The following is a 25,404-nucleotide window of genomic DNA, read 5'->3' on the forward strand; positions in this document are numbered from 1 at the left end:
TTTGAATAATAATCTTTATTTCTTTATTAGTTTATTTGTAAAAGGTACATTGTAATCCTGAGCTACTGCTTTTATACATTTAGCGTCATACAAAGACAGATCATTTACAGTTCAATCATTTACATTTATTGTGCTCCAAAATCCTTATCCGAATATCATTTTGACTTAGCAGGAACATAGATAATTTAAATTACATGTATCCCTGAAACATCCATATTAATTTACCCATCTGACCCCATTAGCTAAATTACTAGTTGTCTAAATCACTCAGGACATTCCTTCTGAATTTAGCAAAAACTTGTTTAAAATTATAAAGATGGGCAGTGCAAGAACTGGTCCCTCAATCCTTTGTGAATACATCATTAGAAAAAACTTTCTGTTTCCGTATTCTCTTGGCAAGTCAGTGCTAAATTGTTTAGATGTACTTTGATGGAATGGTCCAAGTAATAGTTTGCTAATTTCCTTATTACAGCAGTTAATGAGAATTTACAGTGTCTCCCTTTGCAGTGACCAGTGTCATAACTCTTCCAAGAAGGGAAATATCTGATGTGATCAGAGGAAAGTAAGAGGTAACCCATCACCGTCTTATTGTCATCTACATGACACTGAAGTATTACAAACTGAGTTATATGAAATGCTTCCCTTAGACCCTGTAAAGGAACTTGTATGAATAACCAGAGTTAAGTTCCATAATCCGAGCATGGCTTTTAGGACTTGCCAATTAAAATAAAACAAAACAAAAAACCAACCAGAACCTCAAAAACAAACCAAAACCTCAGTCCCAGGATCCTTGAGGAAAAAGCGTTTATCCTAACTGAAATCCAACCCTGGATAAATGGAAATTTAATTGGACTATCAAAATAGCATCTCTCTACCTGAAAAATCTCCAAGCATACAGTGTTTACAAATGTCTCTCGAGCAACAGTGTCAGTCTTTTAAACACTCACAACTTTCATTTCCTGAATAAGGTCACTATGATCTTAGGCAAAAGATGCAGTAAAGCAGTTCAAGCAAAATGCTTATTGCTTAGGTTTTAAAGCAAGCCACTTGAATATCATTTTAGTTAAAATGTTAAGTACAAATGTGAAGCTACTGTAGAAACACTTATAAACACTTTGCTTTTGAATTCTTACTGATAATCTAGAAAAATGGCAGACGGATTTTAACATAACAAAGGAAATGTAAAACTTAATACTGTCTGTTGAAATAAAATTCAACACCTATAAAGACAGAGTTATGAACATGTAAACACAGCTTTAGTATTCAGAGCTAGGGAATCTAGCAGCAAAACAAACTATTTGCATATTATGTAGTGCAATGAACTTTGTTCTTAGAGACCCCCAGTCTTTAAACTACTTTGAACAGAATGGAATCCTTACAGGAAAGGTTTTAAAAGTGTCCAGGATGTAATATCCAGAACTACTAGATGTTCATCTCTTACCTAACAATTTCTCTATGCAAAACTGTGCTCTGGATAGCTGACTTTAATGGCCCCCCAGTAGCAGGCTCGAATGAGGCAGATTAAACCTAAGAGATAAGCAACAGCCCAAGAAACATATGTTGCGTGAAATCGCCTGGCGAAATCTTGTGTACCAACCTAAAAAGAGAAAACAGTAGTGTCAAACATACAGCACTATCTGTTCTTCAGGCAAGAGCAAGTTATATTAAGGAAAAGCATTTCAGCACCTTTTCAACTCTGGTAACGACAAATTAGGTATTTTATTAGCATGATTTTACATAAGCATAGGATAATTGAGCTTGAAAGGGAGATCAGGAGACCTCTAGTGCCAGCTCCCCAATCAAAGTAGGGTCAACCCCAAGGTCAGACCAAGCTGTTCATGGTTTTAACCCAGCTAGGTCCCAAATAACTCCAAGGATGGAAGCTACACAAGCCTCTGGACAAATCTTATGGAAAAATGTTTTCACATAATTTTCCAATTCAGTAAGGTCATAAGAAAAATAAAAGAAATTTGTCTCTCACTGTTTTTAATTCTGGCTTTGTTTCTATTAGGGAACCTGGGAAATCCTTCGTAACTCATTTAAGATCATACATAAATAACTATGAGTAGTTAAAACACAAGTTAGAGGCATAATGAGAATTACACATATGATTTCACTGGACATATTTTCTCACATTAACTTTTCTGGGATTCTTGAATAGAAAGTTTGCTCTAGTAACCTCTATGAGATACTGGTAAGCCAGATACCACTGGTTCCACTTAACAGAGTTAACAACAGACTGAGGCTTCTCATTTGCAAATAGCTTATGAGCTGGTTTTACTCTTTACAGCTTTTACAAAACACAAAGACTCATACATATTTCTAGTACTTGGAATCCCATTCACTACTATTGCACTGGAACTTTTATTTCTGGCTATACAGCAACATGTATTTCTGGAAACATGGAAGTTTTGAGAACTCTAGCAAGAGCAAGATGTTCCAGGATTTCTACATTGAAGTGAACTATTTTTCATAAAACTGAAATTTTTAGAGATGAAGAGTCAAATTTAACATCAGAAAAAAGAGATCATCTGAGTAGGCAAGAAAAGGGATTTTTTTTTTTTTTTTTACAAAGGTATTCTTGCACTTTGATAAAGTCCAGAGTTTTAAGAGACATGACAAAAAACCACACCAATTTAGAAAGTTTTACTCAAATGCTGGGAAAAGAAGAGCTGATCAACTAAGAGAACGCCTTTGAACACACACCCTCCCGCACACAGTTGCAAATTTATCAGGGGACATCACTCACAGTTAATCCAACACCAATGAAGATGCATATCATTCCAATAGTGATATATGCACAGCAGCGCCTCCGTGGCAGTGCACTTCCAACAGAAGAACTGTCAGAAAATAAATGGTATGGTAAATTAAAAGCAAACAAAAAATCCCAAACCCAACCAACCAAGTAACAGTCACCACAAAAACCACCCCTACCACCAACAGTAACTGTTCAGTCTCAAAGGGAGGATGGAAAGAGAATGGCAATACACCATCTTAAGTTTATAGAGTTGTAAGCAAAGTCTACAGTTATACTACAAAGTACAGGACAGAGTCCTCATTTTTATTTTAAAGAACAGTTGGTGATTATCTAGTACCTAAAAATCTAGGTGTTTACAAGAAAGGGAATGGTGTCACACCCCCAGTTTGAGTGTGCCTACCTTCTGTACCCACAGTGCACCCCAGTAATTGTCTTGGATGGCCTTTGGATGGCAAAACTCAAGTTTGCTTTTCAGTTCCATGCTGCTTGCAAGACACCTTTCAGACTTTTAGTACATCAGCATATGGCTTCAATACTTCACTGCATCTAAGTAACTGAAAATAACTTCTACCACCCCTACATGTCATTGATAACAACCTTCACTGTCCATTTCTTGGATACTCAATACTGTTCAGTGACTAAATCGCTCTGAAGATAAATACAAATAATTTTAGTCACAGACTTGTAATTATTTTCCATGTTCAACATCTCCAAATACTGAAATTCTTTAGACCATTAAGTCAACTTGAAGAACATGGCAAGCTCTTCTTACTTTTCAATTTCACTGTTCTACCACAATTTATATGAGCTGCACAAATCACTTCTAACAACCAAGGTAAATAAATCCCCTGGAAATTCTGTCACTCATCATCTAGACAATGACCTCCAAGACAGACAGCTCTGTCTCTACCTTCTGCATCAAGCTATTACAGTGCTTCACTCAGAATATACACTGCAAATAAAACATTACATTATTTACTACAGATTAGAAAAATTATTCTAGAAGCTCAGCATTGTTTAGCAAATACATCTTGAGTAACACATTTGCAATCACATACAGCTTACTATTGAGGAAAATAGGAATATTATTTAAGCCCACTGAAACACAGTTAAAAGGACGAGAGGCATATAACATGTATTATAAAACATGTATTATCTATCTTGGAGGTGTTTTGAAGCATCCTGAAGCAAGCTATCATTAGTTAAGTACTTCATCCCATTCTGGGAGATCAACACACCTTTGGAAATACTGTAATGCTTTTACTCATCTCATGATAGTTCAACTTATTCAAGACAAATGCATAACAGAAAAAAGCACTGCTAAACAATTCAAGTAGTACATGTGTCATATGATTGACCAAATTTCTGGCTCCAGTTAATTAACCACATAGCAAGGCCTCATATGCTTAGCATGTGACTAAAATTTTTTAAGCGTTTGTCTTAGAAAGCTTTCAAATAGATTGCTTTAAGCAGCTTTACTTCCATGTTATTTCTTTACAAGGAATTTCTGAAATGCTCCAAGAGAAAAAGACAAACAAACACCACTGCAGTCCTCAAGCTAACACAATGAGCTCCATCTTTTAAGGCAAGAGTTGAATGAAGTGACTACTCACAAGCCATTTTCAGAGGAGCTGAAAAAGTCCCCAAACAGTACTACTCATTAGCTTCCATGGGGAAATTACTTCCTTAGTAAAACCTCACAATACATAGTGACCTGGGACACTGGAGGGTGCCTGGGGTAGGATTAGGGTAAGAGAATTCCCAGTTGGGCAAATAATGGTATCTTACCCTCAAACATACACCTCCAAACATTCCCCCAAAAGCCACTCTACAGCCATTCTAGGAAAGAGATTGATATGTTGTTCAATTCCAAGTTACATAAGTTAAAAATAATAAAACCAAACTGTAGTTTTATAAAAGGGAAAAAGGGAAGACATTGAATTTGCCAAACTGACCTTAGGTTCCCTTCTTTGCAGGATTTTGTGGCTTTGTACTCAGAGTTAATTCTATTATAGAGCTGGATACAATAGGATAAGCTGATAAAAATGTCATGTTCAATACACCTAAAACATACATGGTATTTACTGTGCTGTGTATTGCATGCAGAGCCGAAGTTCATTCTGGGAAAGAGATTTCACTTTCAGAGCTGACTTACAGTCTTATTTTTGTAATCATAATATTGCTGTGTGTATTTTCCATCCATATTTTTCATGTGTCTCCTCCTATCCAGTAAGAAAGGCTGAGGGAGAAACCATCAACTAAAATACCACAAAATAGAAATGTAAAGAATGTCTCAGTTTAGCTGCTTTTCTCTTTCCACAGAAAGTAATCATTAAATAAAGATACTGAAGTTTATACAGGCATGTAAGAGACCTAGGAGTCCAAATAAATCATTATTCATTTTTCACCTCCCAATAGTGATGTTCGCCACTGGCCTCTCTAGATCGTGAAGCTTCCTCTACCCACCCCAAATTACACATAAAACCCCCAAATTAACTTAGAATAAAAAAAGTTGAAACTCTATCCCAAAAACCTACCAACAGTGACAACTTTGATAAGCACATCTGGCAATATTAAAAATGGGACCAAAAGAGCTTTCTTCATATTACAGAAGCAACCAATTAGTTCCATTGTGGGAATATGAGGGAACTCTCAGGAAGGCACCAGTTCCTTCTTTTTGAGCTGCTGCTGAGGAAGCAAAGGCACCTATCAGAACTCTGGAGAGCAGCAGATGCCAAATAAAATATAATAAAATATATAATAATACAATAAAAGATGCCAAATCCAATACTGCATCAGGGAGTAATTGGAAGAGGGGAAAACTGCCACATGAGACCAAGACTATAAAAGAAGTACCACAGGAAGGTCTCTTGTGCTCCAAGTAATAGGAATTATGACCAGGATTTCAAGTATGTTTTTAAGAGAAAAATTAAAATGCCAATATTTTGAAGGTGAATAGCACTGCTGAAATTAGCCTCCACAGTAGTGATGGGGTTCCAACATCTCTCTTTCCTGTAAGTCCTTTATGGGGCAAAGGTGTTATAAATTCATTAGGGTTCAAAGTTTTGGCAGACCTTAAAAAGTAAAAGAGATAGGTTCTATAGGAAAAAAATAGATTTTACATTCTGTAATAATAACCTGTACCATTCAATTCCCTTTCTAGTAACTGAATTAATGAACTGATTTCCTAGATTACTTAAAAGACATCTTGAAAAAGAGAACAGAAAAAAAAAAAACAGTTCCTGCTTCTTCATCATTAAATGAGAAAAATATGAGAAGCCTTTACTGAATCTCTCACTCTTGGGAAATAAGCTGATAAACATCTGGTGTTTAAAAATACAGAAGAGCACTAAATCAGCAAAAACAGTTTCTCCCCCATTCCCAGGTGTCACTATAAAATACAACTGTATCATTACAATTTCCTCATTAGCTACATTTATTTTCCCAATGCAAGTAAGAGCCTGTGTCAGCAGAACCACTACACATCAGTAAGGTTTCTGCAAACACCTTGCCTATACTAACACGACAGGTTCATAGTCCACTTCCAAAGATATTTGGGCATTTACCAAATAAGATTTTATTCTCTATAGCATAATTAATTTCCTACATTTCCCAAGTCATTTTTCAAGACAAAACAAGTGCGTCACAAAACAAAAGTTGTATCACAATGGTAGCACATAGATGGGATTAAAAGCAGACAAGAAGATCCTATTTCCCCCTACATTCAGGTATGAGAAGTTCCTTTGTTTAGTTACTATGAGGCATGATGGCTTTATTTCTCCCTGAACACAGTTTCATTATTAACTTTTCCATGTAATAACTTCTGATCTCCCCATAAGTTTTAGAAGACATTCTTGATCTAAAAAAATCTAGTATTCGTCAACCAAATGCAAGGTCACAAACAATTTGCAGAGATTCACTGCAGTTTTAAAAACATTTGAAAGAAAATTATTAATCTGAAAGTGTCAGCCAAATGTCTCCTTGAAAAAGCTACTGTTGCAGTGATTCAAGGTGCCTTTTGCCTTAATCTACACTATCCTTTTTTCAGTGACAAATATCAACAGAAGGAATGAAACAGTTTTACATCTGACTACTTAGCTACTAATGAAAGAATTTTTGCATTAATAAGATGAAACCCTACATTCCCTTCTAACTACTTGGCTATGCTGACCTCTGACAAAGACCTGATAGAAAGCAGGTCACCACAGTTATTTATTCCATCGTCATGACTCAAAGCTGTGTCTCACCTATGCTGTGCCCTAAATCCATGTATCAGAAATGTTTATGCTGCTGGAAGTGAAGAACTCCCAACCATTGCATCTCAAATGTGGGAAAACACCAACCAGCACATTCAAAGCTAAATTACAATATTCCACAGTTTGCATCCTCAGCCCAAGGACAGACGTGCCCACTTGTTAAAATTTGTTTTGCATTCTGCAATACAGTTGCCATGCAAGCTGTAATTATCACAAATTGCACTGAAGAGAGGCTCCCACTCGCCTGCATACGGATAGCATGCTTTGCACTTTATGGAGGAGAACACGACAAAAAACTTTGAGTTCAGCTAGAATTTAAAACAGAAGCAACATTAATCAACGGAGGACAGAAAAAGAACACATGCTGTGACTTTTGACTGTTGCTTGGAGCATAGTTTATTTTGCTGCTGTTATTGTTAGGGTTGGTTTTTTTGTTTGTTTGGTTTTTGTCTTTAAGGTTAAACAACAAATAATCCTGACCTAAGGAGTGTCAAGAGAAAAGCCAAGTTCCCCTAACAAGGGTGGCATAAAATGTAAAACATAATTGCAATTAGTTTTAAAACAAACCAAACAAAAAACTCCAACCCCTCCTCAAAGACTGAACAGACTTAATGTGTCAGTACACACACCCCTGCAAAGCAGCATCTCATCAAGGCTGACTTTATTTAACCTAAGCAAATTAGAGCATTTCCACAACTCCACACCTGGTTGGTTACACCCCTGAGGTTAAACACAGCACCAGATGACTCCTCTATCAATACTCTGAAAAAAAGGCTTCAATCAGTGTTGAAGACCAGGCCATGCCCACACCTACAGTACATTTATCCTACACTTCCTCCTTCCTAAGGGACCTGCTATTTTTCCTACAACATGCAGCACAGCTGAGGTTCTCCATTCCCAGTGGAAAACATATTTGTTCCTTTAACTAGAAATCACACTTGCCTGTCAAAGGAGGACAAATATTTAAATAAATCAGCAGGACATTAAGGTCTCTGAAGTAATATTTATGTCTTATTTCACACCTAGTGGCTGAGATATCATACAAATCTCAAGTATGTTACTAGTGCAACAATTCAAATTAAGAATTCCTGAGCTCAGATAAGAAAGGCCAAACACACACTCAAAATGAGGCCCAAAAAACCCCAAACCAAAACAAAAAGCTTACAGCTCTTGTATTCTAATTTTTCTTGTTCTTCTTGAAGTAATAACAAGTGAATAGACAAGTTATTCCACAGCTATTCATAAACATTAAACAAGCTAATGCATTAAGATGCTTAACACAAGTTAGTTTAGTGTCAGTAAACCCTCTTCCACATTAAGATAAGATTATATCCTTTCCTCCCTTTACAATAAAGCAATTCTAGTTCTACCTTTAAAGATGACATCTGATTACTAGTGTATGAAGAGGTAAAATTTCAAGAACATAAAATGTTAATTTTAGCAACATATTCCTGTCTATTGTTAGTAGCTTATTTTTGCCTCTATCAATTCAATCAGAGATTTTCATAAATGCAGGTGGATATATCAAAGCTACTGAATTCTGCATAAAGAATGGAGAATTCAGGTACACATAGTATCTTCAGCCTTGAAGTTCAGGTGAGTACAGCAATATAATCAGCACAGCCAACACATTTTACTCCAAAGACTTACAGAAGAAACACTGGCTACTTCACAGTAATTTACATAAACTTGCTTTCAGAGAACTTACATTTTTTTGCAGTGTGGGCATTTTGCTAGTGTGTTAAACCTCAGTTCCATCCACTGTAAAAAGAGAAAAAGTAAAAGGTTGAAAAGCAGACCTGAGAAAATGGTTATTGCACTTAATGTTAAATGCCACTAAAAAACCATTTTGCTTCTCAGACTCTCTTTGACTTGTATTTTGTTTTCTTCTATAAATGGGATTCCCTTTTGTCAGTGGCAACATTGGATGTGGATTTCCATGTGAACATTTCCCATGACTTGCCTTAGTATTACAAAATTTGCTTGACGTAATGTGGTTGCATCCACAGGCGTAGTATGGGTAACATTATAATATTAATAGTTTTTTTTCTCTTACTTAAACATCATGAATATACCCTGAATCAAAATAAGTGTGTTTTCTTTGGCACAATTACAGACAGTATTTTCCAATCTTTGCCCAACTCTTGCATCATTTATGAAAATTAAGTTATGGGTATACAGAAAGATGTTTCAAGAGTATTTAAGAAAGTAGATATCAGGTTTTACATCAATGAGATACAGAACACTACTGGCTACTTTGCATGACTGTTAAAAAGATGATATGTAAAATTGTACATAGTAGGGTCACCCCATTCCACACTCAGACTAAAACCTAAGTAAGAAACAACCTTAGAGAAAGCAATTCCTAGAACTAACTCAACCAGGGGATACACAGTGATATACTCACTTAGAAACAGCAAGTTCTGCTAAATTTCATTCTGTGGTAATGCAAGCATTAAGCAAGCATTTAAACATGTTTACCTTGATCAAGGGAATAAGGTTCTTTTTCTTCTCCCTATAAGCAGTTATTTTCTAACTACAACTCTCTTCCCTTGCCTTTCTCAAGTGGAGGGTAGTTGGAAGTTTTCTTGCTGATGCAAAAAAATCACACTGCAAGTTAAAAGCAGGGGAAGAAGCCACAGTGCAGCCCTGCCTTATCTCTGTGAGAAATCTGAAGCTGCCCTACTTTAGTGAAAGTGTTGTAACTGCTACAGCCACAAATCAAAATCAGAGCCCATCCTTGTATGGAAAACAGCACCAACCTATAGCAAGCACCATTTAAATGCTGAGAAGAAATTTATGATTTTATGACTAAGAAAGATATGTCTTCTCATGCCTTGTCAGTATGAAGAGATTTTGCTGTGAGCAAGGTTTTGAACTGTGGTATTTACTGAACATTCTCCTCCCTCTTGAGTATCCCACTCAGGTTTGGTTTTTTTTTACTTGGGGATAAATCTCACTAAAAACAAATCCATCTTTTATTTTCCTGTTCTGAAGTATCCATTTACACATTTACAGGACAACTATGTAACCAGTATTATTTGTTTACAAAACTTGACCAAACTGATTAAGCAAAGTTTTATTTTATTCTTTAATAAAACTTCTGTAATGCTCCCCACCCAAGCAAAGCTTTTTTAGAGCATTAATTCTACTTCCACATTCCTGGCAGAGGAGCAAGTTAAGTATTTTTCTGCAACCCCTTCAAAAACCTACTCAGTTTCCCTTAATTCTACACAGTGAAACTGGGATAAAATGCAATTGTCAGTTTTGGAGATGAAGAGAGACCTCACCAGAGCAGTTATTTCAGCTTTTTAAACTACAGTTCCAGAAATAAAAAGAAGTCTAATTCCAGGATCTATATTTTACCTAATTGCAATTCAACTTCACTTCTACACACCAGTTTCAATTCTATATCGCAGTGCAGGCAACTCTATTTCCTTGGCTACTCATTAATGACCTTTCCAGAGTTCTAAGATTTCTAATTATTAGCCCAAATTATTAATGGCTACAAACTCAAAATGTATCTGGGCTCCAATTATTGATGGAAAAGAGTCAGCAATAATCTGTTTTCACTGAGAGTTACCTGTAAACAACAGAAGCAGTAGCTGTTATGATGCCTTTTATACAAACCAGAAGTATTTGTAGAAAAAGCAAAATAGTGACATGACTTTCAAAGAGCAAGAACTCAAATTATATTAGCACAGTGGCGAAAGGTTCTGTTCGTGTACATTCTAATTATGACTAAGTTGGCATTTTTTACCCATACTCCAGAGTGCTTTAAAGTACCTAATATTGATTCATGTTGTTACAGTTACATAAAATTTAGCTCTCTGTTGAGAATACAATGATTTTTTTAATTGGAACAATACAATATACAGCCCAAATCTCTGGTTAGATGTACTGAAACACAGATGAAGAGATAAGGAATACAGAACTCATCAATATGTCAACTGTGGACAAAACTAGATATCCATCAAAGGAATTATTGGAAGAGCAGTCAAACATTTTCCTTCAAAGCCTACAATAGTTCTCAACACAAGACAGTGAAAAAAAAGAAAAGCCCAAAACAAAACAAAAGACATATGTACATAAATACATACACTGTCCTACATACAGCTGCTGCTGCAAAAGAAGCTTCTTCTCCATTCCCTTCTGGTCCTTTGGGAAAGCAAAATACTTTCACAAACTAAAAAATATCTTATTTTTCTGAAAAGTTTCATGGGTTTTCTATTCAATTATTCCAGAAGTAGTACTTTTCATATTTTATTACTTTAAAAAAACAGAATTGACAAAGCATAGTGCTTAGTATGCAGCCTGTGGCTTCCATAGCTTGTTCCTGGCTTCTCGTCCCTGAGGTCCCTCTGGAAACAGGAGAGTAGCAGGAAGATGGCAGAGAGGGGAAGGACACAGGGACAGCCCTCCCTTGACCCCCATTTCCAAAGGCAACTCAGCCACTCACAGCCACAGACCATTGCAGGCAGAGGTTCCTCAGAGAGGAATAGCAGGCAATGACTTACTGCTGGCAGAAACAGTAACTGCACAACCCAAGCCCAAAAGCTCTCAAAACAGCCCAAACGAGATAAAACTCATACTTAGCAACACAGTTAAGCCCTCCTCCTGCCCTCTTTTTCTATTCTATCCCTTTTTCCACTTGTCAAGTTCAAACCTGCCAGAAAGTGTAGAAACCTTAACACAGAAAGAACTTCTATCAGGTTACCAAGGGAAAAAAAAATCTGATTAACAAGATGTGAAGTATCAATAGTTTGGCTGCAATTTCACTTCAGTACTAAGCCATTCTTCCAGCTAAGACAGAGAAACTTTAAGGCATTCCATTAGCAAGAAGTGTGGTTTTCATAATTTGTGAAAAACACCCCACCCCCATGTGCAGTGGCAAGCAAAACACAGTCATGCTTTCAAATGGGAAAAAAAAATCTCAAATGCAGTGAACAAGCTGATGCTCTTAGAAGAACACAGAACATGACAATTTGACTTTTCCATCCCAGGGATTCTAGCTTTGCTTGTCTATTTTATTTATTTTTTAACTGCCAAGTAAAGTAAAACGGATAGCCTACTGAGCTGCGGAGAGATGCATCTAGCACTACATATTTCCTTCACAACAGGGACATATCAAAAGGCAGAAATACTAACTCAGAAACTGAGCTTCCAGCCTGGCTAAAACACTTTTTTGTGTCATTCTCAAATCCAAGCAATTTCCTGATTTTTCTTAACTAAAAATTTTATTTTTCAGAATCTCAGACATAATTACAGAAAAAAAGTGGAAGCAAAAGACTGGTGGGAAAGCTGCATAACATGAGGTAAAAAAAGGTTTGTTTCTTGATAACTCAGCATAAAAAAATACCAAGCTTCCAATTTCTAATGGTTCAGAGAGTTGCTTTTTCAACATACCATGAAGTGACAAATTGATCTTATCCTGGCAGACAGGACTACAAAGTTCAAAAGCAGCCAGAAGATATGAACTCACAATATACAAATCCCAAACTAGAAAACTTAGCCTTTTAAGGCATAATCTAGTACTTATGGGCACTTCAGCTATCTTCAGTTTCAGACTACTGCTCTTTAGCAAGGGTTGTAAGAAATTATGTATTTTTTAATATATAGGTTGCATTAGTAGCTTCAAGCATCTCTCTAACCATTTTCCAGTTAGCACATTACTTACTCATCATATTCCTATTTATTTTCAGAAAAAAAAAAAATAAAAGAAAGAAGCATAAGGGCCATATCCAGCTCCCTGTACTCATCACTTACTGTAATAGTGAAAACATTACAGCACACCTGTCCTGGATTCAGCTGGGAGTATTAATTTTCTTTTTAATAGCTGGTACAGTACTCTCTTTTGGATTTAGTAACAATGTCAGTAACAAGCTAAGGTTTTAGTTGTTGATAAGCAGTCTTTACCCTAAGTCAAGGCCTCTTCTGTTTCCCATGCACTGCCAGCCAAGTGGTGCACAAGAAGCTGAGAAAGAGCACTGCCAAGACAGCTGAGCTGAGCTTGCCAAAGGGATATTCCATCCTATAGAACATCATGTTTGATGGGAGTTGGCTGGGAGATACTGATCACTGCTGGGGCACTGGCTGGGTCAGCAGGTGGTAAGCAATTGTATTGAGCATCACTTATTTATCTTGGGTTTTAATCCTCTTCTCTCTTTTCATTACTATTATTACTGTTATTATTACAGTTAGTAATATTTTTTTTCTATTTCAATCATTAAATTGTTTTATCTCAAGCTACAATTTTTTACCTTTTTCCCAGTTCTCCTCCCCACCAGGGCAGGGGAGCTGGGTGGTGTTTGCAGTGAGCAAGCAGCTGCGTGGTACTTTAGCTGCTGGCTGGGGCTAAGTCACAAAAGCACCTCACTGATCCACAAACTTGAAGTGAAGACTTGAAGGCACAAGCCCATTCCATTACAGAGCCTGCCACAAGCCAACCCTTCTCTCCCTTCTGGTACAAGATGACATGGAGTGGCAGCTCCCAAGCTTCCCTTTTCCTTGCACAACATGTACTTGAGTATTTTCTGATCTTAATATCTTATAATCCTTTTTTTCAGGAATGTGCCACCTCTCTTGTGACTGTTTTCTTTAACTGCACCCTTTATCTAGTAATTTCCTACAACTCACAAACTCGAAAGAGATTCAACCACTGCTGGATGATGAAGCTAAAACTAGCTTACTTGTGTATTGCTATTCAAAATTCAAGTGTGCCAGGACCCTGTCCATTGAGAAGGTTACAGAGAGTTTAACAGCAGAAGAACATTTGTGCATCCTTTCACTTCAAAAATGGGATCAACTGGCACTCTTACAAATAAACCAAAACCTCCGGTTCTCCAACAACCTTCAGATATTCCAATGGCAAGTGCCAAAACCAACAGCTTTCTGGGGCTCATATAGCAATGACAGAACTGCCCTCTTGGCACTGCAGAATACAGCCACCACTGCTGTAACCTAAACAGAACCTGGAAGACCAACTTCCTCTTCCAGCACTGCCCACTCTCACATCACAAAACAGTAAGACATGGGTTTTACCTATCCACATACAGAAAGACTATTAAAAGTTTTCTTGAAACACATATAAAGATAACAAAATACAGACCATACAATCATAATAATGAGTAAAGAAGTTTTAGTTCCTCAATGATGCCAGAGAGTGAGGCAATACACTCTTAAAACTGCTTACAACAAACAGCTTGAAGGATAGCAAAGTGAGGTGAGGCAAGAAGGAGAATCTGATGCTTTACTTACAAGGAATGTATTTCCACAGTGCCCACACACCACTCTAGTTCCATCTGATTGAACTGGCAAGGCAGGTTGAGCTGGCTGCTCCTCTGGAATCAGCATTACTGGACCAAGAGTAATGATGCGTCTACTGTGTTAAGAACATTAGATACACATGTAATTAAGCTAGCAAAAGAGAAGGATGATGTGTTCAAGCAATTAGCTCAGTCACTACCAAATACATTTTTACGTGTTTAAATTATAATCTACTTGTTAAACAGCTGATGCACCCAGTTTTAGTCATTCTCCAACCTGTTTTCAGTTTTAAAATTCTTTCTTTCTTGCCCTATAAGATCAGCCAAACAAGCCTAAACCCTGTATCAAAGACCTGCAAACATATGACTGACTGCTCCTCAGACAAATGAAAACTTAATACCCAGGCTGAGCAAGCCTGAGAATTGAAAGGTATGTACCCATGTGAAACATGTAGAAAGAGTAAGGATCTTCCATAATCTACTTCTCCTTCCCATGCTACTGACAACCATGTCAATATAAGAAGCATATCCATACTGGTACAGTAAAAATTCCACTCAAAATGAGTAAAAAGGAAAACCACCCTAGGTTGACAAAATAAAATCAATTTACTTTAAAGTAAGTATTTGCTTTAATGTTCAATGTGTTTGTTTAGCTACAATTTGTCAGTCCAAACTGACAGTACTCAATTTAACCAACTCAGAATGAGGATGAGACTTCTTAGAAGCAAAAAAGTGAAGAGGAAAATTAAAGCAATATTTAATTTGCATTGCAAATCTTCCATCTACAACCAAAATGGTATTCTGAATGGTTTTCCTTCAATCTGGAGTCTTCCATTTAGGTCATACGCCCAACTCTCTCCTTCAAAGTACACTACACCAATTTTGCCCAGTTTCTAGCAAGACAAATACATAGGCTATCTAAGGAAAACTGCTTGCATGCATGATTTTGAGATTATTTTAATAAAGTTAACAAATTTCTAATTTAGTTTAGTTACCGACCATGTGATATATTATAACTGAACTATCCTATGAACATTTTTGCACCCCGATAAAATGTTCGGAATGTTTTGAAGTCCTACCCAACCAAGTGTTAGTAAAAATGAGTAATTCCCACAAGTCTCAAACTATGTTTCAAAACCAGAACAGCCAATAGGCTGGTGACTAGGGCACTTGGTGGGGTAGAACTCCCCTGCACATATCTGCAGACTCAGCCTGCCTCTCCATTTCTCATGTTAGAGCTCCACCACTTCCAAACAAACTCCTCCTACCTCAGTGGAACCTTTAACACCTTAAGCCCAATGGTAAGAGCAATCACTATGGCAACCACAATTGCTTCTTTTATAACAAGTGTGTACATTAAAGTTGAGAGCTGAGAGGAGAATGAAAATTCAGCATAACTAAGAAGGAAACAGAAGTCAAGCTACTACTCCATCTCCCATCTCACTCCAAATCCCCACTCTGAACTTAGCAAAGTGAGTATTCTGTGTGGTTACAATAACTAAGCCTCCAAGAAATTATGAATATTAAGTACCAGAAGTGAGAAGTTGATTTTCTTCTATTGCTCTTCACATTATATTTGCCTTACAAAGTAGTTATACAATGTGACACACACATCTGAGACTTAAAGAAAAGGAAGAAACTTTTTTTCTTCTTTAATTTAAAAAAAAATATATTCAAAATGGACACTAGCACTACCTGTGTCTGAAGCAATTCAGTAATGCTCTGTAAGTGTCCATGTAAAGAGAGGCTTTGAACCTCTTTTAGTTTTAAATACTCAACTCAAAAATAACAGCTGCTTTAGAGAAAACTAAAGGAATTGGAAGTGTTTTATTCTTACCAGTTTGGTCTTGGACAGCCTATTTTCCGAGATGTATCCTTACAGATAAGGAGACAGTTACACTGACATCTAACATACTTCTTCCCTGAAGGAGGGTTTTTGATTGGCTAAACAAAAAACAAAAAACAAAAAACAAACAAAAAAAAAAAGCCACCAGAGAATACACATCAGAAGTCACAGCAATTCACTTTTTTCCACATTACAGGAAGACAAAGCAGAACAACTTCAGTGAAAAGTTCTTGTTAACAGAAATACACTTCCTCTTACAGAGGAAACTTCAGAGTCAACACAAAATTCAAATTTTTTTCTTTCTTAAGAAGTGAAAATTTCCTTATTAGAACAAAAAAATTCTGCAAACTCATGGAAAAAACATTCATATTTTAGCAATGACAATTCAAGGCTTCAGTTAAGCTGTTTTTTCTTTTTTAATGTGAGTTAAAATAGTGATATATTTAAAAAAAAAAAAAGACCCGAAACCAGTCAAAACATCAAACCACCCCTCTTGCCTGGTACAATGGCTTTATTCAACAGTGAAAGGATCACAGTCTGTTTCTTGGTCACTAAGAGACTATGAAGGCATCACGGAACTGTAATCTTATTTTAAACTGTACTGAAATTATCTTTCTCCAACCTGGGAGTCATGTTTCAAAGTCTCTTTCACGCAGCAAATCAAAAGGTGCACAATACTTTGTTTGGCTTGAAACATTATATATTGGACAGGAAAGTGACTATCAGGCAGGTTCTCTACTCTCTCTTCAAAGTAGAAAAAAAATTTCCTGCAGTTTTGAGGCTTCCTGCTTTCAGGACATAATTTAAAGTTCTTTTCACATAACAAATATATAATAAATCCATGTACTAAATCTAACCCAGTATCTTTCATACAAATGCTTGCAGAAGCTGTGGAGCACTGCAGTAACGCATCCCAAAACTAAAACTGGCAAGAGGAAAAAATAAAAGCAGGAGGCCAAACAGTAAAGACTTGAATTAAAAGGAGAAGAAACAAACAGGTCTGTGATCACTGGAAAAGAACCTAGGACTTAAACACTTCAAAGTTGTTTTACTATGGTCTTTTACAAGCTAACTGAAGTGACTTTTACAAGTGACTGCATAGTATTTTAGGAGAAAGGCATTTATCCAGGGAGAGGTGCGGGTTCATTTCTTTGTTTCTCCCACTCTTAGAATAGCTCAATTCTACACTGTTCTTCCTTCCATCAAAACCAATTATATCCAATTTTACAGAAGAGTAATTACTTAAATGACATCTTTGCTTTTTGTCCTCCTCAGAAGGAGACATCCTGCACAGCCAGCTCAGCCACATGGAGATTTATTCTAACTGCTTGTGACCACCCTCGTGCCAGCACGCCTCCAGCTTGCACGCCAGCCACACTGGCAGTCAACTGGGCTGGCCTGTCCTCTTCCTTAGGGGTGGCAGGAAGGGACGCCCCTGTCCAGGTGAGGACATGAGTGCTACCCCCAGTGCCCCCCACAAAACGCCAAAAATCCATTTTACCGTAGCTTCATTGCAGACTGTGCATTTAACCACATGTTGGTGCAGCTTGCCATCCAAATTGATTAGTGACTGGCACACACGGCAGTTTATTACAGGAACACTGCTGGCACCTGGACTTGCAATGGCAGTGTACGGAGGGGGAAGCTCTGCTGCAAGAGACAAGGAAATCGCAGCTGAAAAAACAGAGGATCCTAAAACACTTCCAGCAAGTATCATTTCCAGCAGTCACAGGCTGAAAAAACAAAAAAAATCCACACCTCAAACTCAGTGTTTAGTATAAACATAAAACAAAACTGTGTTTGTTTTCCCCTTCTACACAATTTCTGTGTACACTAAACCATCCATAGTTGTAGGTAAAGCAAACCAGCAACACAAACATACAGTACATCACCCCAGAAATCTGTATCCAACAGAACTCATCTGTGCAACTTTATTTCACACCAACCTTTTTGCAGTTCACAGAAAATCCATGGGAAAAAAACACTAAAAAACCTCAAACCTACTACAGATTAGTAGAGACTGGCTTTTGAAGAAAAATTTCTCAGAAAATTAATAAAAAAAACCACCACAGGTAGGAAGAGTCACAAACAGCATTCACAAGTATCTAAAAGGACTAATATACAGACAGGTGTTTACCATATATTAGAAAATACTACAAGTAAAAATACAAAAAGGTCCTGTGAAGAAAACAGGTCTTAGGAAGTGGCATGAAATGATTCTTTTTTGAGTACAACAGCAAATATATGCTGTCTTGAAGAAAAAATCCTGAGGTCTCAGAGTTCCAGGTATTTTTCTTGTCCAGAAGCCAAAGTACCAAAGCACAAGAAGGTCTTCAGTCAGTTTGGAGAGGCTGACACTAGGAAGGCTTTAATGGCCTCAGGCCTCCAGGGAAGAGTAGACTTCAGACTCCAGCTTGTCAGTCTTGGAGCCCACAACAAAACAGGGAGAAAACAGTGAAGATTCTCTGAGGCTTAAAAATCCATGGAATGAAAATAATTCAACACAGCAATCTCTCACAAGCTTATCACCACAATTCTTTGGCATATAATAGCACTGACTTATTTCATCAAGAAGTTCATGACATTTCAGGTAAGCAAATACAGAACAGGTATAGTCAGTAGTTCAGACTTAGCTTTTTTTAATACTAGTAGTTCAAAATGCTCTGCAGCCTTGGGCTTCAATAAGTTTTTCAAAAATTACATCCAAGCAGCTAACAAAATCTTCAGAGAAGCAATGAGAGATCAGCCTATTTCCCATTTACTAACAGCACTGAACAGAGCAGTATCTGCTGGAGGCTGGTGAGGGAAATCACAGGCTGGTATCAAAGCCTACAAGCCTGAGTATTAAATTTAAGCCTGTAAGAAAGCACTCATCACTCCTCCACTGTCTTGAAGTGAATGTCATAAGCTGGAGGGATATTAGAAACCCTGTCTGCCCTTCAGATCCAAAAGTCATCACACACCTCTGAAGTGCATGCTGAACAGCCATGCTGCTCTCTCTCTTTGCTACTAGGTCTATACATGACACAGACCTGTGCGTGATTTTAACTCACAGAGGCAGCAGGAAGAAGATGGATACCTTGACAGTCTCAGAGCCACATCCAATATATGTGAATTATTTCAGGTGAGAAACAAAATTAACTTATATGCAGCAATACAACTCTGAATTCATGATACAAACTGATGCTCTATGTCGTGAGGAAGTGAACTTCACACCTTCAGCTCTGATACATTGGTTACAGAAAATAACATCCTTAAGAAATATCAGGAAACAGTACTGTTATTTCTTCTGTTTGTGGGGATATACATTCTGAAAAAATGCAGCATCCAAAAAATAAATATTAAAAATCAGTATTTTGCAGTACTGTGATACCCTGTTTTAAGTAAGGCTGCCACACACAGGACATGACATACTACAAGACATTAAAAAACAAATACAAGACAAAAACCCAACCCACACACACTGGCAAGTAGAAACAAGCTCAAGCCTACCAGAGCACTCCAGAAATCAGGTTAGAGTAACCATCGTGGCAAAGTCAAGGCTGCTCCAGTGGGTTTTGGCAGTCAGCAGACTGCTTAACTGCTCCTGCAGTGAGCAGCTGACACTTTCTGGCTAGGGGAACAGGCAGACAGAAAACAAAATGCATGTTCCAAAGACTAAATACCAGACTCTGTCAAGACACCTCTACAGTTCACTCCCAGATTTAAGGCTGCTTTTCTGAAAAGCAATTGTTTTACAAAAGTTCTTGACTTTGTCCTCTCCATTTAAAGTGTGACAAGTCAATTCCGTGAGTTGGGAATAGGGTGGCTGTACTAAGACAAGCAGTATCTTTAAGGGTACCAGAAAGTGATGAGACACACAGCCAGCAACATTTCAGCTTTCCACAATCCTGGAATACTTGAAAAATTGACAACCATACCTTCTAGACATTTATAATTGTCTAGACCCATTTCCAAGTGATTACTCTTAAGAAGCTGGTAAACCGAGGTGTGTGAGCCCCTACACACGATGCCAGCCACTTCTTCAGCCTCATACTGGAGCTGCTTGGCTTCCAGGTAAGCAGCCTCGCTGTTCCTGTCCTGCTGGCTCAGCAAATATCAGAGAGCAAGTGAATAATGGCTGCTTTTCAGAGCCTTGCTGCAGCAAATAACATTTGCTGTGGAGCAGAAAGCATGAGGTATCTTGGCACTGCAACCTTCATGCTCGAAGAAAACAGGCATTTTGAAGAGGTCCAAAAAACAAACCAGAAGAAGCCACTAAAATTAAAGAAAAGTATATTGGGGGAGAGTAAGTGGGTGGGGGATGGTGAAAAGGAAAATAATGACATTGTCTCAGGAGTTAGCTGCTCATTACCCCTTAATAAAAAGGTTTCAATGCACATTAGAATACTTAGGTATGACTTTTTTTTTTTTTTTTTTTTGACAGCTTGAATTTCAGGCTAACTATAATATCTAATACCAGTTCATAAAGGTCTATCAGTCTGTCATGCTGGACATGACTGGGTGGTAGGCAAGCTTCACATACACACAAGCAAACATGTAATTAGATAGCGAATTCCCTGCTGCTGACATACCAGTTTACAGCTATATTATAAATTTTTCTTTAAAAAACAAAAAATGAAAACAAACAAAAAACCACACACACATAAAAAAACCCAAACAAAAACCAAAAAAACCAAATCAAATAAACAAAAAGAAAAATACCCAACAACAATTAGTTCAGCAAGATTAGCAAAGTATCCTACCATGCAGTACTTCTGACTCCCTCTTCACCCCTACAGAACAGCGATGCAATGGAAGATATCCCATTTGCAACCTGAGAAATTCCTTGTGGTGCTTGTGCACTTTCCTCCCCTGCCAGCTGAAGGGTGGAAACCACAGAGAATCACTTGCAGCCTACCAGGGTCAAACAGAAGTTAGTTTATTTGATTTAAAAAAATAGTTCTTTATCATGACCTGTGAGGGGGTGGGTAAGAGGAAAAGTTTAATGATTGATGTCAGAGATATGTTGTTAAAAACTAAGAAATCCTGGAAAAGGCCCAAAAATCCTAAAAGAAACAAACAAAAAAGCACTGATTAACCATCTAGTACAGGGAACAGAACTGATAGTTTCACCCTTTGTCAGTGTTGTGAAAAGTTTCTTAAATACTGTGGCCTGCATCCACACTGAAAAGCTTTTTCTTACTTGCATCATTAAAAACACTGAGCTATTACCAGGATTCAACCATCCACCAGTTTACACAGAAGGGTCAGCTGGTCTCAGCTGCAGCTCAGCAAGGGAAGAGAAGGCTACCTTCAAAACATGGTCTCTAATTCAAAGTTCAGGATGATATATAAGGCACAGTAGATAATTATAGGGATAAAGCTATTAATGTGCATTCAGATAGTAGTTTTGATACAAAGGGCTTCCTCCTCCTTCCTCTGCCACTCCACCACTATCCAGGTGATATTAATCAAGGAAGCTCTGCAGAAGGAGTTTGCTTTGGAAGCAAAGCCAAGTCTTCCACAGGAATGATTCTTCCCTCTAAAGTGTAGCCTTGTGCTAGGGAGAGATGAAGTCTGCCAGTCAGCTGGAAAGGGTTTAGCTTGCATAGATCCTTTCACTAAGGAAAGCTGACAGAGCAAGGAAATAGAGCTACGGGCCTGTGCCAGGGCTCTGCACAATTCTGTTCCACAGCTGTCTTTCTGAGAGTTCTGCAGAGCAGTTCTCAAGTGCTACCTAATGTTTGTTCATAGACAGATCAAGCAAGAGATATTCAACATTCAAGAAAGCTCTATGTTGGTTCCTCCTCATTTTAGGGAAGAAACCACTTATCTCAAGCACTACATCCCACCACAGGTGCCCAACCAGGTATCTCAAGTAACAGATGTCCACTGAAGGCACTGGAGGACATGGCTACCAACTGAAATGAGCATTTAGAATCCAGCTCATTTCCAGGTCATGAGTTTTACCCTGGGGTCAAACAAGAGTCACTAATCTAATCCATTTTCCTTACTTTCTAAATTTATAAAGACTTAAAAAGAACCAAACAAACAAAAAACAGATTGAAATGTATGAAAAATAAGGGTTACAGGATAAGCACCACTAAGAATAAAAATATCAAATCCCAGAATGTAAACTAAGGGAGATATATGGATTTTTTTTTTTTTTTTTTTACTTGGGGGATAATGCCAATATTAAAAAATTGATGACAAATAAACCCCGAAGAAAAAGCCAAAGCATCCAACCTCTGCTGTTTTTAACCTTATACTCCTTTTTTAAGTTCAAATCAAAGTAAACAGTCAACACCAGCTACAGCTAACTGAAATACATTTCCATATCAAGATAAGAGGACTAGCTTTCTACAAGGTTAAATATAATTCCAAACAGACAGATGCTCACTCATTCTAGTTACATGCATGTCATGAATCTAGACAGTGAATAGAAATCGTTAAGAAAGGGCCAACACACTGGACCTACTGCGATAAGAATTGTAATCTTACATTTTAAAGGATACTGCTAGCAAGGCTACACTAATATTTAGTCTTCATTCCTTCAGCTTTCTGCACACCTCAATTTCTGCTCTAAAGTATTTAACTGAAAAAAAAAAAAAACCAAAGGAAAAAAAAATCTACTAATGTACTTTGATAACATCCTGATTTATGTTTTCTAAGTAATTTTTTCCACCTACTAATTAAACAGTCAGTATTGATCAACAACATGATTTTTCCTAAATCTGTACAAGGGAGATAATACCATGTAATTATGCCACGACTACAGATCTGCAACCGCAGTATCGGACTTGCTTTAAAAATAAAGCCATAACCACTTATGGCCTTGAAACGTGTTTGCAAGGACATCCTGGTGGTTTTGGACTCCAGCTACCACGCTGCACCGAGTCCCTTCGGCGCTCGGAGGCGCCGGCCGGGCCAGGCGCTGGCCACCCCTGGGCTGAGGCACCGCGCGGTCCCGGCCTCGGCGACCCGGACGCGCTGCGCGCCCGGCTCCGCGCTGCGCGCCCGGCTCCGCGCTGCGCGCCCGGCTCCGCGCTGCGCGCCCGGCTCCGCGCTCCGCTCCGCGCCCGGCTCCGCGCTCCGCTCCGCGCCCGGCTCCGCGCTCCGCGCCCGGCTCCGCGCTGCGCGCCCGGCTCCGCGCTGCGCGCCCGGCTCCGCGCTGCGCGCCCGGCTCCGCGCTCCGCGCCCGGCTCCGCGCTCCGCGCCCGGCTCCGCGCTCCGCGCCCGGCTCCGCGCTCCGCGCCCCGCCCGCAGCCGCCCGCGCCCAGCCGAGCCGCTCTCAGCGCCGATCCGCCACTTAATCCCGCTCCTAATTAATGGGGAAACCCAAGCCCAACAATTACCACGCAAGCTGCGGCATGCGAGCGAGTTATAATAAGCAGACCGGTTCGGGCTTGTTCTGCCCCTGCAAACAATTATTTAAATTTCTTTTATTTTTCCTCCCGAGCCGCTCAGGCCGGAGCGCGGCGGGGAGCCCGGCCTGTGCCGGGCACGGAGCGGCGTTACCTGTTGTTCCCAGCGGCGAGGGCGGGGCGGGGGCTCCCCCGCCGCCCGCGGCCAGGGCGGGGGGAGCCCGCACCGCCGCACCCGGGCGGCGGCGCCGCGTCCCCGCCAGACACAGCCGCAGCCGCAGCGCCAGGGCCGCCCCCCGCCCGGCACAGCGCCTTACCTCGGGGACTGCTGTCCGGCAGATAGGGCGGCGCGGTCGGGGTGACATTGCCGGAGCCGGGCGCGGAGAGCAGCGGGGAGCGCTCGTCCACCCCCTCGGCGGCCATGGCTGCGGCGCGGAGGGCCCTGCCCGCTGCCGGGCGCGGGGCGGGGAGGCGGCCGGGCCGGCGGCGCCGGGGAAGGGGAAGGAGCGCAGAGGAAGGGGCTGGAATGAATGGGAGCGGGGCGGGGAGGAGGGACGGCGGGGCGGGCGCTGGGCCGGCCGGCCCCCGGCACGGGGTAATGAGCGGGGCAGGCCGGGGGCGGTGTCTGCAAGCGAAACGTAACAGCCTTCTGCGTAAATAAATTTTTCCCGAAAAAGACTGCAGTGGTTGAGATGTATGTATGGATTTTTTTCTGGTTTTGTCTGTTTGTTTATTTGTTTTGGTAATGGTGTTTTAAGCTCTGTGTCTGAAGGTTGACATCAGTACCAGGGAAGTGCTAGAGCCGATTTATCTGGAACCAGTCGCCTTTTCCAAGACTCTGGGGATGCAGACAGGCTGAGGCGGCACTCTCCGAGGTGACAGCGATGGGAACCTTCAAGGGGGCTCTAAACGTGAGGAAATAAATCGACGTGTTATCAAATCCGCTGCTCAGCGGGGAAGTCTGTCCCCTGGTGCTGCTGAGCTCTCAGGACGGAAGGACTAAATTTCCTTCTGCCACTCGGGCACCATCTGGAAGTCTCTGGCAAAGAGGGAAAACAGCTTTCTCTGATTAATTTTTCAGACCGCACTGAGATAAAACTGATGTTTGTCCCCCTTGTGTCGTGTCCTTCTGCTGTCCGTCGGTCAGATTGCCACGGCTGCCAGGCGGCCCCGGCACCCGTGCCATGCGATTAACCAGAACCAAACCACTCCCCAAAACGACTGGCATGGAAGGCAGATGTGTTTGGGTGAAGGCGGGATCATGGCCTGAGAGTTCACAAGCTGACCATATTCCTTCTCTAATAATACAATTTATAAAATAAAACAGGATTTCTTGCATCATGCAGAAAATTTTCTGTGGGAGCTTTTTTCATATTTGAATCTAGAAAATCAAACTGCTGTACAAAACCAGATTAATGTATATGAGAGTCTATGAGAAATAATCAAAGCATTAAATTAAATGAGGGCTGATGTGGTTTATTTTTCGAAGATTTCAATCAATATTACTTTAATAACTGTAATATGGAATTAATCAACCAATCATTTGGTGCAAAATTGTGGTTTTGATTATTATCCTGTAGAAATAAACTCTGAATATGAGTGAGCTCTGATGTAAGGGATAACATGCTACAAGGCAGCTGGTGTTATTCCAGCTGTCTTCATCATGCATGAAAGGCAGTAATGCTATGGCAAACTGCTTTTCTATCAGAAAATGCAGTAAATAACCTGCAAGATGCCTTTTTAGTATAAATTATATTGAGCTTTCAGTGGTCAATCAGCTTTAAAATACCTCTTAAGCTCAAATCAATACTTAACAGCTTTTTTTGTTTGTATTGGGGAGGATTTCTAAGGTTCAAGGTGTTTTGTGCCCCAAACTCTTTCTTGATCAGGTACCATGAAACCAACCTTGGCAAGTCAAATATAGGTCATAAAA

The 25,404-nt window shown here is 39.4% G+C and overlaps 1 protein-coding gene across 3 annotated transcripts; it reads right to left on the bottom strand.

The window, feature by feature from the left end:
• Positions 1-24,009, bottom strand: PIP4P2 (phosphatidylinositol-4,5-bisphosphate 4-phosphatase 2). Of its 3 annotated transcripts, none has more exons than XM_021543190.4 (7): positions 23,789-24,009; positions 17,627-17,775; positions 16,117-16,223; positions 14,272-14,395; positions 8,723-8,775; positions 2,750-2,840; positions 1-1,597 (listed from the first exon to the last, which is right to left on the bottom strand). In XM_021543190.4, exons 1-7 carry the CDS (start codon positions 23,892-23,894, stop codon positions 1,454-1,456), a joined length of 774 nt encoding a protein of 257 aa, XP_021398865.1. In that variant the 5' UTR covers positions 23,895-24,009; the 3' UTR covers positions 1-1,453. The 3 variants fall into 3 exon arrangements, with proteins under 3 accessions (XP_021398865.1, XP_021398867.2, XP_085428451.1); XM_021543192.4 differs by having other exon boundaries at positions 17,627-17,858; positions 23,789-23,976; XM_085572325.1 differs by lacking the exon at positions 23,789-24,009 and adding an exon at positions 20,871-23,058.
• Between the last annotated feature and the right edge of the window lie 1,395 nt (positions 24,010-25,404).

The sequence above is a fragment of the Lonchura striata genome, chromosome 2 (assembly GCF_050655825.1).
Source record: "Lonchura striata isolate lonStrDom1 chromosome 2, ASM5065582v1, whole genome shotgun sequence".
NCBI lineage: Eukaryota > Metazoa > Chordata > Aves > Passeriformes > Estrildidae > Lonchura > Lonchura striata.

Bases quoted from the DNA above. Each gene is read 5' to 3' on its own strand.
- PIP4P2 (XM_021543190.4), bottom strand. From the start codon at position 23,894: ATGGCCGCCGAGGGGGTGGACGAGCGCTCCCCGCTGCTCTCCGCGCCC. The intron at 17,776-23,788 runs GTAAGGCGCTGT...TGTCTCTTGCAG, and splicing joins GCCGGACAGCAGTCCCCGAG to CAGAGCTTCCCCCTCCGTAC. The intron at 14,396-16,116 runs GTAAGAATAAAA...TTCTTAACACAG, and splicing joins GGCTGTCCAAGACCAAACTG to TAGACGCATCATTACTCTTG.